General features: G+C 40.6%; 1 protein-coding gene across 1 annotated transcript in view; it reads left to right on the top strand.

Annotated features, from left to right (window-relative positions):
• The first annotated feature begins 890 nt into the window (after nt 1-890).
• Nucleotides 891-17,668, top strand: part of Ppm1h (protein phosphatase, Mg2+/Mn2+ dependent 1H) — a 270,376-nt gene continuing 253,598 nt past the window's right edge. The window contains exon 1 of the mRNA XM_047548361.1: nt 891-1,614. Within this exon, the coding sequence (XP_047404317.1) occupies nt 1,370-1,614 (245 nt within the window). The 5' untranslated portion in view covers nt 891-1,369. The remainder of the gene's footprint in view (nt 1,615-17,668) is intronic.

Below are 17,668 nucleotides of genomic sequence, written 5' to 3'. Positions count from 1 at the left end.
GGAACAGGATATGGAATAAGTAAACATGAACAGGATACCAGTACTAATGCAAAAATTCCAACAACAACAAAAACATTAAGGCCAATATTTAACAAATGTTACCCTTGATGAACCACATTCACTATTTTACCCTCATTTTTGTTTGCTTTTAACATAAAATTACCAAAAATATTTTATTTTTGCAAGCACTAAATCATTTTTAACTTCAGCATTTGAGTTGCATTGTTTCTTTAGTTTTACACGTGCTCTTTGATAATTCTGTTACCATGTTTTTAAATAAGAAAATAAAATACAGCTACAATACGTGGCTCAATAGTAAACAGAGTCAGCTTTGAAAGGATACTTTGTTGGGGGGAAATACTTGTACAAATTTGTTAAACAACTGAGTACTGGTTAAAACAGTGCTTGTTTCAGATTTCTTATAGATCTTTTATTTTTTTCATCATTGAGTTTATTCTAGGTTCGAAACAGAGTTTGCTCCTCAGATAATGATGCATGCGGTAGTAATGAAAGAAAAACAAAAGTAGAAACAATGCCTGGTGGTGGTGGGGGTAGGAATTTAATGATTTCTGTGCTATCAGTGTGGGGTTAAGTTTCTTATACCAGGTGGTTCGGCTCATTTCCATCGCAGGACTTGGAGCGGTCTCATCATGATTGCACCTGCCTCCTTTTTCCTCTCCAGATCCCGAAGTTTCCTTTCAGGAGGGCAAAGGCATTATTGAGAGCGGATTCCTCAACTGGCTTCTGCCGACGGCCGCGAGCCACGTGACAACCCCTAACACCTGTACGGCCACCGGCTCACAGCGCCCCCATCCCCTCCGCCAGGTACCGACCCGGCTAGGCTCCCTCTCCCTTAGGAGGTCAAAGTCCTGGTGCAAGCCTCACTCGGACCGGCAGGGGAGGGGCTGAGCAACGGCCACAGCCGCAGACTGAGCCCTTGCAGCCTGATTATCACATGACACGGCGGCGGTAGCCGTGGCAGCAGCCGCCGCGGCTCCGGTGGCTCGCCGGGTGGGCTCAGTTCCGCGCACGCAGGAGCTGAGCGCAGGGGGCGGGGAAGAGACCTGCTGCAGCTGAGGCCAGCCCTCCGCTCCCGGAGCGCTCGGTGTCTCTCCAGACCCGGCCCGCCCGCTCCATGTCGCTCCGTTGCGGAAGTGTAGCTGGGGGAGGAGGCGGCGGCGGCACGGAGCACAGGAGGCCGGGGCTCGGCCCCCTGCAGCACTAAGCTCCAGGAGTCGCGCACGGCGCGCCCCAGCGGCCCGGCTGCCCGTGCGCCCGGCACCCGCCGCAGCCTGCATGACCCGCGCTGCGCCTCGCCCGGCCGCCGCCGCCTCCAGCTCCCACCGCTGCTGCCGGGCGCCGGAGTAATATGCTAACTCGAGTGAAATCTGCCGTAGCCAATTTCATGGGCGGCATCATGGCTGGCAGCTCAGGCTCCGAGCACGGCGGCGGCGGCTGCGGAGGCTCGGACCTGCCTCTGCGCTTCCCCTACGGGCGGCCGGAGTTCCTCGGGCTGTCTCAGGACGAAGTGGAGTGCAGCGCTGACCACATCGCCCGCCCCATCCTCATCCTCAAGGAGACCCGGCGGCTGCCCTGGGCCACTGGCTACGCAGAGTGAGTGCAGCGACACCGGCGGCGCCCCTCCTCTCCTCGGGGCCCTTCCCCGCAGGGTTCCAACCTTTCCCTTCTTCTGAGATCCAGGGCTCTCCACTGGCTGCCGGAGTCCAGGCCTCGACGGGGACCTCTTTACTTAACTGGCCATTTCCTTCTTCTCCCCCTCCCCCTTCCCCTCGTCCCCTAGATCACGGCGTCTCCAACTCGAGTTATGGGTGGTAGAGCAGAGGGTGACAGTTGCTGGACCGTGGGAAAGCTGAGATTGACCAAGTCCGTGAATCCGGGGGCTGTGACACTTGGGGGAAAAGTGGGCAGAACAGCTCTGCTGAAGTTAAAACGTAGTAGGAGAATCTGGTATCTGTGCGCCCACCCTCCAAAAATGAAAAAAAAAAAAAAAATCTTGTGCCTCCGCGTGGAGAGTTTGTGGGGGTAGAGGCTTGAAAGATCTGTCGCCGCGCCTGGGGGCGGGTGTCTGATTCCGGGAGGTGGCCGTGTTCGTGTGCGTGATTGTACATTTTGCAAGATCTGTTTCTCCGACGTCCAGCCCGAGTTCGTTCGATTCTGCTTTAGCAGGTAGTAAATGCTGGCGTTCGGTAAATGCCAATACTATTTTCCCCAGTCCCTGGGGAGGATGGAAACTTATTCCAGATGTCTAATATAGCATTTTGGTAATCAGCTTTGGCGATTAAGTGAGCGTTTGAGTGATTTGCTCTTTTAAAAACCGAGTGAGTTAGGTTGACAGCCTGGAGTGGAACGAGGAAAGCAGAGAGGGAGGATTTTATTGCCCTTGCTGTACTATGTGGCCACTTCTTCATTGACTATTAATAGCCCATCTTATGAATGGTAGGACAAGTAACGCCCCCGCCCCTTCTACTATTTATGCTGTACGAAATTGGAAAAGTAGGAGAGAGGATTTAGACCAGAAATCTGAAGTTAATGATGACCCTGTGGGTGCAAAAGTGCATACTAAACCCGGGTGCCTATCATACCTGCTTCTTTTCCTTTAACCTCATCCTCTCTATAATCTTGGCCCTCCCCTCTCCGTGCACAGCTTCGCTCGCTGATTGGTTCATCCGGAAACCAATCAGGTTCCCCTACGCCTGGGCGCCTGGATGCTGACCCGGTTCTGGTGGCTCGGATACCCCCGGGCAGGCATGGTTTCCGTCGCTCCAGGTTCCGGTACAAGGGTAAAAGAGAAGACTTGAAAGGCACTCTGCCTAGAATCTCGAATTCTCTTTTCCTTCCTACATCATCTTTTAATCTGCACAAGCTTTTGCACAACTGGAAATGTGAAGAGAGAAGTGAGAGTGGTGGGTGCTTAAACAGAACAAAATAGCATATAACAACAGACAAGCATGGAAGAGGATGTTGAGATACAAAATAGCATTGTAATGTCCAAGAAAAAGCCAAAAAAGAAGTAAAACACCTCTGTAAGTAAAGACCTTAAGGAAGAAAAAAGTGTCTGCCAAAACACATGAAGCAGTTTCTTGCATGAAAAATAAATGTGTAAAAGCCCATTTGGACCCTTTGTGAGACAAAAAGCAACTTGGAGGCATACTCCATTATATATTTGTGCAGGTGGGACCCTTGTGCCTGCCAAATACCTGAAAGATAGGGGTTCATTGTTATTCAGTGTGTTGGGCAGGGCAAGTGTACTTGGGCCTGAACCACACAACACACAGCATGCAGGGATATGGTCAGAAGGTACTGAGAGGAAGGAAGATAGTGAAACACTGAAGGTGGAAGCCCCTTGGGCACAGGAAAAGGAAACCTCAGATATGCATGGAGCAAAGGAAAGATAAAAACCAATTTCAGAATGTTTTCAGTATGCCAGGGTTAGGTATATAATATGCCAAGGACTGTAAAGAGTAGAAGGGAATTTGAAAAGAGAGGGTGGCAAGCTCTACTTCAAGTGTCCAGACCCTCAGTTTGCTTATCTCTAAGAAGCCTGTCTTTACCTAGACTAGAACATGAGAGGTGGACTGCTAGAAAGACTGTTAAAAAGTTCTAGTTTTTAAAATTAGTTATAAAAGTAGCACATGCATGCTAATTCAAGCAAAGACCTGTATACAGTAGTCCAGTGTTTGGGTGATGTGTGCCTTTTTAGACTTCTTTGGGTACCTATAAGCATGTACATGTTTCTTTTTCTTCCCCAAACAGGATCTTATCAAGTATATTATTCTGTAGCATTTTCATAAAACACTTTGTCATTGATGCTATCCCAAGACAATATAAGTAGAATTACCTCATTCTTTTACAATGTATACATAGTATTTATGATAGCTAACATAGTTAATGCTTACTCTTCAATCTTTACACTGTTTTCCAATTCACATTATATAATCTGATTCTCAATAATCTCGTGGGAGTAGGCACGATGATTTCTACTTTATAAATGAGGACAGAGTACTGAAAGGCTAAGCAGCTTGCCCAGGGTCACACCATCTTAGTAGAACCCAGAGATAACAGTAAACTCCCCTGTCTTCAGTATTAAATTATGAAACCTACATCTGAACCCAGGATTAATAGCTAACATTGTCTTGTCACCTCTCTCTTCTCAATCCTATTCTTGTCTCTACTTCCTCAAACCTTGAACTATAGTTTTTCTTCTTGCAAAGATACACCCTCAGTGACCAAAATGGCTGAAATAGGGGAGGGAAGAGAAAGACAAGTGGGAAGTGACTGTGATCACAACCAGAAATGTTGCCCTTGCCTTGAGGATCTACTGGGAAAAGGAAATCCTCTTCTCTGTGCTGGATAATACCTAAGAGCAATGATTCTAGGTTGGAAGGAGGACTATTGCTCAGAGTAGAACTAGGGTGAGGACACCCTAATCAGAAGTACCTCGTCTTCCTTTCTAGAAAGTGAGTCTGGTCCCGTCTTCCTGGGGAGGGAGAACTGGCACCAGTTAGTAATGGGCTTGAAAGAGCCAAGAAAGATGAGTTGAACTCTAGTGTTGATCACCAACCTTTTTGAACAGTAGAAAAATTAAGGAGAAGTGGTTCATTTTGGCCACACATCACTAATCCCTTTCAAGAAGAGAGAAGTACTCCATGTTATAGAATTAGAGAATAAGCTATAAACAATCCCTATAAGATGTGGGATGCAGGAACTGAAGATCGTCATTTATTCTTTCAGTACTCATTGATATTGTACTGATGATATTTCCTAATTCCTCAAAAAGCTTCCTATTGTGGCAAAAACAAGTTTATCCCTTTAATTAAGTGGAATTTATTAGGTTATACAGCTCTGGAAAGCATTGTAGTTAAAGACCATATATAAATCTTTCCAGAAATATGCATTAGCAGGTTTCATTTTAAAATGTGCTTTTGAATTCACTGGAGTCTGTAAGATCTGCCCAGAAAACACCCACGGGAAAGCAACAGTCTGACCCAGAGACGATGGGGCAGCTAACTTTTCATAAGTTCACATACCACCCAGGTGATCTCTGTACTGCAGAAACCTGGAAGTCGGTTTTCTGTTTTTGTTTTAATGAATTAGAAACCCACTTTGACTGACTTTTCTTGTTTTTCTTCCTTCTCGTTCTGTTTGCCTAACTTTTCTCCCATTGACGAGCAGTTGGACTTAGAGATGCAGGCACACGTGGAGTTTGGGCCTTAAACTACAGCAAAAGGCCAAAGAATGTGCTACCATTTTGAGCAACACTATTTTATATATTAAAGCATCATATTTAAGTTTTATTAATGGTACATTTCTTGGTTCAAAAATAATAAGAATTCTAGTGTGATTTTATTCAGGTTATAGATATAATTGTAAATCATTTTTTCCTCTCTTACCTTCTGATTAAAGTAACCCTGGATATGGGAGGGGAAAAAAAAAAAAAACTATTTTGAGAGCCTCAAGAGCCTCTGTGGAATTTATGTGATGAAAGTTCTTAAAGATTCAAAATAGTGCAATTTTGATTAAATGTTCTTATTTAAATCTAGCAACCAACCCACAAGTATTTGGATTTCTCCTGGAATCTATAGTCTTTCTGGCTCTTTCAGTCATTGCTACTAATTACCCATAACCAACAGATAGCACCTCTTGGGTGTGCAGTGGTAATGACAGAAACCACTATTTCTCTTTTGCCCCAAAGCTCAGAAATCCCCTGGTCTTTCATTTTCCGTTCTAATCTCCCCTTGCATAGAACATTCCTTTTACAGAGATCTTTTTGCAGAGTTCCTGGGGTATGCTTTTTCTTAGGGAAATGTATCAATGTCCTTCCAGGGCTCAGGAACAGGATTTAACCATTCAAAATGGTCTACCCTGTGTTTCTGCTCTGGTTTAGATAAACAATATCTCTGATGTTACTCCACCACACAGCATTTGCTATTTATGGTTGCAGCAACACCAATTGATAAAACTCTATACTAGAATTGTTTCCTATAAAAATATTATTGTTCAAGAAAAGTTAGTTTTACTTCTTGATATTTGATAGAAATAACAAAACAAAACCAAATCCCAAAGGCTTTCAGGCCTTTTGATTTAACTAAGCAGAGGATTGATATTTTTCACTATTGAATTTATATCCCTGTCTGTCAGAAAATAAGCATCATTCATAATGTCTCTCATCAAGTTGATTAAATTACTGCACTCCTACTATGTGTCAGGCATTCATGCCATGCTGGTTCCATAGTATCATAAGACACAGTCATCATCCTAAAGAAAACTTGATACCATAGTCTTCCCTCTCACGTTTTCTGTCTTTGAAATTAAGTCAAAATGGAGTCATGGATTCATGATTCAAAGGGAACCACAGAAGGGTTTTGCTTGTTATGATGTTAATTCTTAATGCTACTGGGCAATTTTGAATCTTAGAATTTGGTGCCTTTATATAACACGAGGGAAGCAAACTAATTTTTTCCAGATAATATTGTGATTATCTCTGTACCTGCAGGTCCAAAGACCTTTAGACATACCCACTGTTACGAGAAAATTATCTTGATTCTTGTTTAAACAGTAGGGAAGACTTTATTCAAGACTCCTGACAGCTGGAGATTGATAACTACAGAGCAGAGAGAGGGGGTCAGCAAGGAAATTTACTAAGAGGAGACAACAAACTAAACTGAACTGATGCAGTAGGATTCTTACAGAAAACAGACCAGAGACTTGTATATAAAAACTGAAGGATGAGGAATTTGATCAGATATCAAGGTCGGGGATACTCCTAAACCCACTTAGTAGAATTCTTCATAAGTGGACAGGACATGGGTGAAAGTCAAAGCATAGTAGAGAAAAGTGCTCAGAGAAACTTAACTGAAATTTGGTTCAGGAGAGTCTTTGTTATCCCTGAAAGTGGGGGAAGGGAAGAGAAGGAGACTGGATGGGATTGCAGTTATTTAGCCATGCTTTGATTCTGATTTAGGTGTGTTGCATCTATAACCTTCCACAGTCAACTGTGTCCATACCCACTATGTAGGGGGAAAATGTCTTTATAGTGCCAGTGAAGCAGGAACTTAATTTTATAACCTAATGTTAAGGCAACGAATTGAGGAACCTCTCCTGTATTGTTCTTTGAATATTTTGACTAGTTTCCCAACCTAGGACTATAGCAGATACTTTGAAAGTAATCTAAGAATAGGACAGTGTTTGATTTGGTTGGCCTATCTCCATATATCTAATCACATCACTGTTTAAGCTTTATTACATACGTTAAAAATTATTAAATGCAGTGGTTATTATTTGTTGAAGTATTCCTGCATGTCAGTTCTGTACTAAGCACTTTATGTGTGAATTCAATGAGATGCATGCAGCACAGGTAAGCAATTTGTTCAAAGTCATAAAAATTTGTAAGTGGCAGATCTAAGATTCATACACTTGCATCTGACTCTTTCCTCTGGTGGTTTTAAACTTGTCTTATAAATGTTTCCTGTCTCTCTACTTGAAAGCTGTAGGCCTTTTTTTTTTTTTTCTTTTTCCCCTTACTCAATGTTTTCAGTGAACAACTTTTAAAAAGTTTTACTGTAAATTAGTCATCACAAAAAAGTAAGATGATGCAGCATAGTAGAAGGTATAAAGAACAAGTGAACAATAGGTGTTGGCGAGGATGTGGGGAAAAAGGTACACTCATACATTGCTGGTGGGGATGAAAATTAGTGCAGCCACTCTGGAAAGCAGTGTGGAGATTCCTTAGAACACTTCGAATGGAACCACCATTTGACCCAGCTGTCCCATTCCTTGGCCTATACCCAAAGGACTTAAAATCAGCATACTACAGAGATACAGCCACATCAATGTTCATAGCTGCTCAGTTCACAATAGCCAGATTGTGGAACCAACCTAGATGCCCCTCAATTGATGAATGGATAAAGAAACTGTGGTATATATATATATATACAATGGAATATTACTCAGCCATAAAGAATAATAAAATTATGGCATTTGCAGGCAAATGGATGAAATTGGAGAACATAATGCTAAGTGAGATAAGTCAATCTTAAAAAACCAAAGGTCGAATGATCTTGCTGATAAGTAGATGATGATACATAATGGGGAGTGGGAGGGAGGCAAGAAGGGAGGAAGGAGGGACTGTATAGAGGGAAAGAGGGGTGGGAGGGGTGGGGGGGAAGGGAAAAATAACAGAATGAATCAAACACCATTACCCTATGTAAATGTATGATTACACAAATGGTATGCCTCTACTTCATGTACAGAGAAACAAATTGTACCCCATTTGTTTACAATGAAAAAAAAGAAAAAAAAAAAAAAAGAACAAGTGAAAACTGTAAACCATTAACCACCTTTAATACTTTAGATCTTTTCATTTTAATAGTATTTAAAAAACAAAAGTTGACCCTACTTTTACACGTCTTCTAATGTGACTTCTTCACGAAACAATATGTGTTGGATCCTTCTCCAAGTCAGCAAGCAGAGTGACTGACTCATATTACACAGAAGGCATTATTGAGTCCCCCATTAGACATCCCATCTGGGACTTACTCTTAGCCTTTTGTTGTACAGCCTTATGGGATGTATTCAACTCATCCAGTTATTTCTTAAGATAAATTACTAGACATGGAAAGTTTGGGTAGAAGCCATGCACATTCACGATTATATATTATCAGATTGACTATACTAATTCACACTTCAGTCAATAGTGTAGGGTTGGAAACTACTTTAGAATTAAGCCTTTAATATTTGCCAGTGATCTAATAGATGAAAACCCACGTCATTATGATTCATGTTTGATTATTTAAAGAGGTTAAATAATTATTTATAGGTTTATATAGTCTATATTAGCTATTTTAGTATCTTTCTATGATTTTCTGGTTTATACGCTTTGTCCATTTTTCTCATGGAAATAATCTTATTTGTATGAGTTCTTTATATATTAAGGCTATTAACCCTTAGCCTATTATGTTAAAATTTTTTTGTAATATATTCACTTTTTAATTTTTTTCCATTTATAATGCAAACTTAATATTTAGGTGGTCATATCTAATCTTCTATATGGTATCTATTTAGTATTGTACTTGAAATATTTAAAATGCTACATAACCATCCTAGTCTTTTAGCTACTTATTTCTTTTGTTCACAAGTCATAGAAATGCCTTTGAGTTAACCTCAAGAGGGACAGAGGCCGGAAAGAGGGGTTATAGAGAATTACCATTCTTCTTATGGAACCTAAGCATAGCAATGCAGTTGTATTTCAGAAGGGACAGCAACACTGCACCAGAAAGCCACCTAGGAACAAAGTGACAACTTATAAGTCTTTCACTAGGGCCTCACATCTGCCTCTTCATGCCACCATCAAGCAACCAGACCACACCAACCAAGCTTTCAATTCCAAATTTGAGTTTTGGGAGAAAAAGACTATTTGGTTCTTTGTGTCGGATATCCCTTGGCATGTATAATTGTGGCGAGGGATCCAGAATTACATGTGGACATGGCTGTTGGGGTCCACCCCTGAGAATATGCAGTTCTTTGAGAAGGAGTTGGTGAGAGTTTGATCTGGCAGGTGGTTCAGAAGATTCTACTCTAGGTGACTCCTTGAGAGACAAATTCTTGAGTCTTATTTATTGCAGCCTTATATTAGGAGGTCGCAAGGTGAAATGACCTTGTTTTTATAGGATTCCCAAGTACATTATAACTAAACAACCCTCAGAAGTTAAAGTATTATAATGTCATTGATGACTGATTCTCTTATTTTCTCATTCATTCTTTTATGCAGTGGTGTACATTTGGTCATTTTCAGACACAAACAAGCATCTGAAATAGTTAGTGTCTGGTCTGGAATAGGCCTGCTACCCTGCCTTGCAGCCCTTGGGAAGTTATGCTACACATTTAGATCTGCTTGTAATAGGCTCCAGAGTCTGAGTTTAGTTCTTTTTATCTTCCTCTCCGCCCTAGATGGGACTTAGTCCAACTTTGGGACTAAATGTGGTTTGAAGGTTTGTCACCATGACCTTACAATAAACAATAATGTAAGGTATTGTACTTCAGCCACAGCAGTATAACCCTGGTTAACTTGGTTATGGTGACAACAGAGCTCTGCTCCCTGTCATTTTTATTTATTTTATTTTCCTCATCTTCCTTGTCTAGACAGCTCTAGGGTAATGAGAGACAGGATGAATGGGTATCTAATCTATTTTATATAATGGAAGTTCAGCATCCATAATCTCCCTTTTTTATTACACCAAGATATGAAGCATTTCCCTTCATTAGAGAGGATTTCGATTTGGAATTCATCTATTTATATTATTTTTGCAGTTTACATCTAGATTTACTCAGTACATTCTGAGGTTTTATAGCTGCCGCTTATATTATTTGCAGATGTCATCTTGAATCTCTCTGAATATTAGACATCTGCAAAGGAAATGCATTTTGTTTGTTTCAGAATATTCCTCATAACATTTTGTGCTGGCCATTTGGCTAAGAGAAAAGGACAGATGATCGTCTTAAAGGTGGTAAATTTGCATCTCTTTATGCTCTTATGACATCATTAAGCTCGATTTGTGGAAGCATGATTGAAGATTTAACATCAAAATTCAGAAACTAACTTCTGCAAGAAAGTCACTCTAAATGCGGGCATGACAGATTTTTTTGTACCTACACCAGTGGCAATACTTAAAAGTCACCAGGGTGACTCTTAACCAAGAGGCCCCTGTCCCTAAATATGTAACCTGGGATTTGTCTTTTGGATGGACATCCCACCTGTAATATGTGAGTCACTCTGTGACCCCTCGAGTGGGTGAACTGCCCAAGGTTGTATATCTGGCCACTACTCTGTCTAATCTCATTGGGGCCTCAGTTTCTTCCTTAGAAAATGAGGAGATTGAATTGGATTGTTAGTTTCTAGACTTTCCTATTTGTAACCTTATTATCATTTCAAAAATATTGGGAAGACTGACAGGGTTATTTTAAATCTGTCATCAATTATCACTAACATATTGATTATATTTAAATATCGAAAGTATATGGCTATGAAATCTCACCAAAAAATATAGTTCTTAAATTATATACTTTTAGTTTAAAGAAAACACTATGAAATCACTACTATTTTTCCCAAACTTTTGTAAAACCACATATTATCTGCCCTGGGGTGTTGCCAAAGCCTTTCCCAGTTCTTAAGTCCATGAGTCCCTCTGGTCAGCTAAGAGCCAAGTGTCTTGCCTTCTAGGTTGAGGTTTTTCACAGTGGGCCTGCTGCGTCCTTCATTGTGATTACAATTCTAAGTCACTTTTTTCCCTAGCCGTGTATCAAAAAAAATTTTTCAAGCATGCAGAAAAGCCAAAACCATTCTATACTTAACACTCAATATTCCCATCATCTAGAGTCTGAAATTCATGTTTTGCTATGTTTTGTTTTATCATTGAGTTTCCTGTGTATCCTGTTCTCTCTCCATCCATCAATCAATTCTTGAGTTACTAATATGTTTTTTGTAGTTCAGTGGCTTTAATTTATGCTATTAAGTTCTTTTCACAGTAAATTTAAAATTAAGTTTGAACAGTTTTGACACCCTCCGTTGAGGATACCACAGACTTTTAGGTCCTCCTTCACAGAGGGTGGGCACCCCAGACTTGATTTTGCAACACTAGCACCCTATAAATGCTCACTCAGTTGATAAACTTTCCATAACTTTGCATTCACATAATCAAGAGCTTTACATGGGGTCAGATCTCTTTGTTATGCTCCTATTTAATTAAGTCAGTGGAAATTTTGCTTAAAACTTGAATAAGTCCTCTTTTCAGCTGGCAGCCAGTCATGTGAATACTACCCAAGGAGCATTCTGTTTAATAAAGACTTCAGAAGGCCTTGCCTAAAAAGTGCTCATGACAAATCAAGACCTCACTGCAGTGTGCTTTCCTTCTGAAGTAAGAGACTGTTCACTAGGAGAATTGGGGAAACCGAGGCACCTCCTCCATTCTTCTGTGGCGTGATCACCCCTTGTGTGTTCTGGAATGTAAATCTGCAGTGCTTTCTTTGTTATGCTGTTTCTGACTTTGTTTTCTCTAACTGGCCATAGAAGTTAAATGCTTAGCTGTCTTTTCTTTCCCTGTGGACTTTATGCTCCCTTACTTATGAGAGAGAAGAATGATCCTGCCTACTTATGTCTATATGGCTCTGGATGATTACTACAGCCCTGCCATGTACTCTTTAATGTAAGCATCTGTTGTCCAAGTTTAAGAAAAGAGAACCCCAGCACCACAAAACAAACAAAAGCACTGAATAAATAAAAACAAAAGAGGAAAAATGAAAGTCAGCAAGAACTTAGTTACTTTAGACTTTCATATTCTCCCATGACCCTAGGGACTTTCACTGAATCAGTTGAACCTTACCCATCATTGTGTAGAAGTATTCACTGATCAAAGGATATCCTATCCCTGTATACAGAATGCTACATAAGAGAGTTTAATGTGTTTTTTTTATATGAAGGAAACTAATAAAACCCAATCTTCAGGTGGCTTTAAATTAAATAAGGACATATAGGCACATCAGATTTTGTTAAAAAGGATGTTTTTCAAAGCACTTTAAAATAATTCCTTTGAATATACTAATATATTTATTATTTATCTATCTGGTTTTTGTCTTCCCTTGCAGTGCTGGGGATTAAACCCAGGGGTGCTCTGCCACTGAGCTACACCCCCAACCCTTTTTTGTTTTGAGACAGGAACAGAGTCTCACTAAGTTGCCCAGGCTGGGCTCTGACTTGTAATCCTCCTGCCTCAGCTTTCCAAGTCACTGGTATTACAGGAGTATACCATCAATCCCAGTGTAATCATTTTTCTCAATTATACTTAACTTTAGTATTTGTGTGTTCCAAGTAGAACAGTCTGAATCTTGTCAAAATGATCATATTCTCTTGACTAGAAAGTGCTTTTGTTCATTAATTGTTTTTGGAAATCCTGTAAGTCTTAAAACCTGTTTAAGCATTTCATGTAGTGGTGTACCTTTTTCCTAAAGTTAATGAATAGATCATGTGTTTTATTATCACCAAATACTTAGACATGAGGAAATAATGCTTAGGAATTCTTAATAATGGGGTTGAAATCATAAATTAGGTTTTACAAGATTCCTTTTTAAAATTTACTTTTGGAGGTCTGTTATCTACTTAAGTTCTTACTTAAGAAGAGTCAAGTTTCATTGGGAATTTTCAGGTTCGTGAATCAGGGGACCAACCAGGCTGGCAGTATTGAGAGTAGCATCCATTTGCTGGAGCTGGGCAGCATGTGCTCCTGCAGGGACTGACCTGGAGTGTGTTCATCTGCATCTGTGACTTGCACAAGCCAAGCCTAATGAACCTTGCTGGATGGGCAGTGTAATGAATCATCACTGGTCTGGCACAGACAGAGAACTGAATTACTTGCCAAGCTTAGAGGGCCAAAGTGACTTGTGCACTCTACTTTCAGTTGAGAAATAGAGGTTTAAGCTTAAAATATGATGCCTTTTTACCATGTGACCTTTTTCTTATGAGTGTTGCAGAGGGAACCTCAAGTGAAAAATAGACTTTTTAAAAAGAAAAATGCAGTAGATTATTGAATTACTATATTTGTGTGCTATGGTGTGTTAATAGTCTTTCTTTGTGTGTGTATGTGTGTGTGTGTGCGTGTGTTGCTGAGGATTGAACCCAGGGCCTTGTGCATGCAAGGCAAGCACTCTATCAACTGAGCTATATCCCCAGCCCTTAATAGTCATTCTTATCTTTAAAAATATTTTTTTAGATATTGATAGGCTTTTTTCTTCATTTATGTATATGTGGTGTTGAGAATCAAACCCAGTGCTTCATACATGCTAGGCAAGTGCTCTATCACTGAGCCACAACAACCCAGTCCGCCTTAATAGTCATTCTTAAGGTGAGCTTTGACAAATGGTGTTTAGAACACAATAATAGCTAGCAAAAATAAGGAGGAATGTAAATGTTTAGTAGGAAGCAACTTTGAAGGTGCAGTAACTATGAGTTGCCTGTAAAAGGCTGTCAAGGGACGTGGAGCTGGGAAACCAAACTGAGTGTTTTAAATATAAAAGAGGAAATGGATATAATGTTTTGTAGCAAATAAATAGCCTATAAGAATGAATTGTTTTATATTTGGGGACTACAATTTGGGGAAATATATGTTTGGGGAATCAGCCTTTTAGGACAATGCTTCTCCATAAGGTAGGGGTTGGAGTAGAGTCAAAGAGTCAGATTAGATGGCCTCTTGGCACCTCTGCCTATGATTATCAATAATGGGTGAAGCCACTGAAGGCCATGCTGCCCTGTTGTTAGAACCAGGTGTCCAGAGCTGAGCTGGTGATTCAGTTCAACAGCAAATGGGAAGAAGAGAATTGGCAACTTGGACCACAGCAGCTGGTGTTTATTTTAAAAATGTAACTTGGCACTGAGATGGGAATCACACAGGCCATACCTGAAGCCCTGCATCTCCTCTTCTCCCCATGCCCCAGGTCATCAGGTTAGTGCTGACACGAGCCACCTGGCCACACAACCCTTTTGTACCTTGTGTAGCACTGGAAGCCCTGCCTCCTGCCTTGCCTTCCTCAGAGGAACATGGGATATGGTTTGTCTCCTGTTCTGGGCTCCACTAGGACCTGTGTGCTAGTCAGCTTTCCATCACTGAAGCAAAATACCTGAGATAAGTCAATTTATAAGGAGGAATGGTTTGGGAGATTTCAGTCCATGGTCAGTCCTGATACTTTTGGCCTGTGGCAGCATAGCACATCATGTCAGGAGTGTGTGGCAGAGGAAATCTGTTCACCTCATGATGGCCAGGAAGCAGAGAGAGAAGGACTGTGTCCCAATATCCTCCTCTTATAGGGGACAGACAGGTGTGAAAGGTGGAAACACAAAATTAAGAAAATAATTCTATAAAATAGGCCCACTGCCTTGACCCCACATACTTTCTTTTCCAAGAAGCAATTCATCTGTAGCCCTGCCTGACTTAAGTAAATAGGATATGTCACATTCCTCACCAAACTACCTGTTATCTGCTGAAGAAATTCAGTCCTGGAATAATGTCAATAAGAGGAATGTGAAGGAAGAGACTTTTGCGACATTTTTCACAGATCAGATTCAGGAACTCAGGGAGATAAGGATAATTCCTCCTAAGCATAAAATCTGTAAGGATTTATGGTTGAGAATCCAATTAGAACTGGTCAGCATGGACCAAAGTGACCTAGAGTTGTCATGACAGTGGGGACTTCAAAGTCTGATGTCATCCTGCTCTCAGTCAAAAGTCAAGAGGTGGATGGGTGTGTGGGGGTCTCTGTGAAAACTTCTCTGGGATACTAAATAAAACTGGAGTGCAGAATGCACAAGGTTCCTTTTTTCTCTGAGAAGACCCATTCTCTCCCTGGAGAGTGTCCCCTTTGCCCATCCCTTCTTATAAACTCTTAGCCTGTTAACTCTGAGCGACTTGTCTGAAATCTTTCTGACAAGAAACGTTCATGAGAATTGGGTTTGAAGGGGGGACCTTCACGCTACCTGTTTCTTGGAATGCCCCAGCCCTGTAACCCTTCCAGGGCACACCCCTAGTGACCTAACTTCCTTCCCTCTAGTCTGCACATCTCAAAGACTCCATCACCTTTCAGTAGCACCACAGGCTGGGGACCAAGCCTTTATTACATGGGCCCTTGTGGACTCCTCACACCCTGGTTCCCAGCCTCACCTTCATTGACCGTTTCTTTATTTGTTTTTTGAATGGATTCCTTGGGAAAGATTCTGTCCAGTAAGCTATGTTAAGTAAATTTCTTCCCTCTATTTAACAAAGTTAACCAGACACATCATATCTAAGCATAAAGGGTATAGTGATGATCACCTTCAACTGATAGCATTACAGTCAAAAGCAAAGGATCAGCCTTTGTTTCAGTTAACCTTGAGTCCTGTTTTTTATGAGTCCCGCCAGCACCACCCCCACGCCACCCCAGGCCCATGTTTAGAATAGCTTAGGTCTCCTATTGCCACCTTCCAGGTCCTTGAGGAGCCTAGACCAGAAGATAGAATCTGCCAGCAGGCTTGGCTTCTCACCACCCCTGGCTTTTCAGCCAGGTGTGCTGGGATTAGCGTCAAGATCTTTTTGTTTGGGATTCAGATGTGTAGCACCTTCCTCAGGCACATGACTCCGAAGTCCCCAATGTCCTTTTTCTTGTTGAAAAACTGTGTTTTAATAGTTTTATTTTCCTGCTTTTCAAAGTGCTGCAAGTTGCCGAGAGGCCTGATGCTTGTCAGCTGTAAGTTTAATTAAACTCGTGCTGAGAATATTATTTTTCTAGCAGAGTTTGACCCACGGGCAAATGTTTCTCCTGTAAAAAAGTTCTATCACTCTCTAACCCCAAATGAGAAGAAATTAAAACCATTTTTAGATGTCTATTAAACTGTCAAAATAGAGGAAGGCATTGATTAGTCAGGAACTTAGAATACTTTTTTTAATGATAGACTTTTTTTCTTATTCCAGGATTGAGGTGTGTTCATCATAGGTATTTCAGATTCTCATAAATACTGTGAAGAGCATAGACATCATCCGTGAGTTCTTTCCCCCAAAATCAACTTCAGTAGATAATTTCTGTGTATCTATAAGTACATTTGTATTTATTTACAAAATGGGTTCATTCTATAGACAGATGAGTAGTTTTTTCTCTTCGAATGGAGTGACTGTCTGTCCACATAAATAAATATTCTACTCCATCATTTTTAATAGCAGCATCGCATTCTATTTATGGTTCTTTCACTGATAGGAGCCAAATTTTGTTATTAAAGACAGGCCTGAGATGATCATCCTTACAGATAAAATCTTTATTTAAAACAATTAATAAAAGTGACATTTTTCTGGGGAACATATTTAAATGGGGAAATGGGAAATGTCAACTATGTACTTTATTTGAAAGTACCAAAATAATGTTTTGTTGAGCCATACTTAGTTAAGAAACATCATTGCTTTATTTTAATATTTAATTTAATATTAAGTATTTAATACTTAATTTCTCTAAAATTTGAATTTTATGGAACAGTTTCAAATCCTACTCTGTCGGATTGCCCAGTGAGTCTCTTCAGAGCTAAAGAAACCTCTTGGCTGTTACGCATTTGAGAGCAATAGGTCACACACCCCCAACATCTTTTTTCTTTTCTTGCAGTACTAGGGATTGAACCCAGGGGTGCTCTGTCTCTGAGCTACATCCTTAGCTCCTTTTAAATTTTATTTTGAGACAGGGTCATGCTGAGTTGCCCAGGCTATCCTTGGGTTTGTGATCCTTGTGCCTCAACCTTCTGGGTGGCTAGGATTTTAGGCATATGCCACTACCCCTGCCCATCTCTTGTTTTGATTGATTTCACTTTTAATGAATAATTTTAAGGTGTAGGCATTATCATATCTCTCCTCTGATATTTTATATTGAGCCATGTACATAATGCTTAAATGTATAGAACTGAAATAGTGGAAACATAATATAGATCTTTAAAATTCAAATGAAAATTTGGAACTTCATTTGGAATTTCGTGCTATTGGCTGATGTAAATTATGTGTTCAGCTTCTGGGAACGTAGCAGTTTTCACAGTTCCTACAGGCTTCAGACATCTTACTCAATAAATGTTTGTTGGTGGCATCACATGGTGTGCTGTGCA

The sequence above is a fragment of the Sciurus carolinensis genome, chromosome 4, assembly GCF_902686445.1.
Source record: "Sciurus carolinensis chromosome 4, mSciCar1.2, whole genome shotgun sequence".
NCBI classification, from domain to species: Eukaryota; Metazoa; Chordata; class Mammalia; order Rodentia; family Sciuridae; genus Sciurus; species Sciurus carolinensis.
This window is presented reverse-complemented; position numbering and strand designations above follow the sequence as displayed.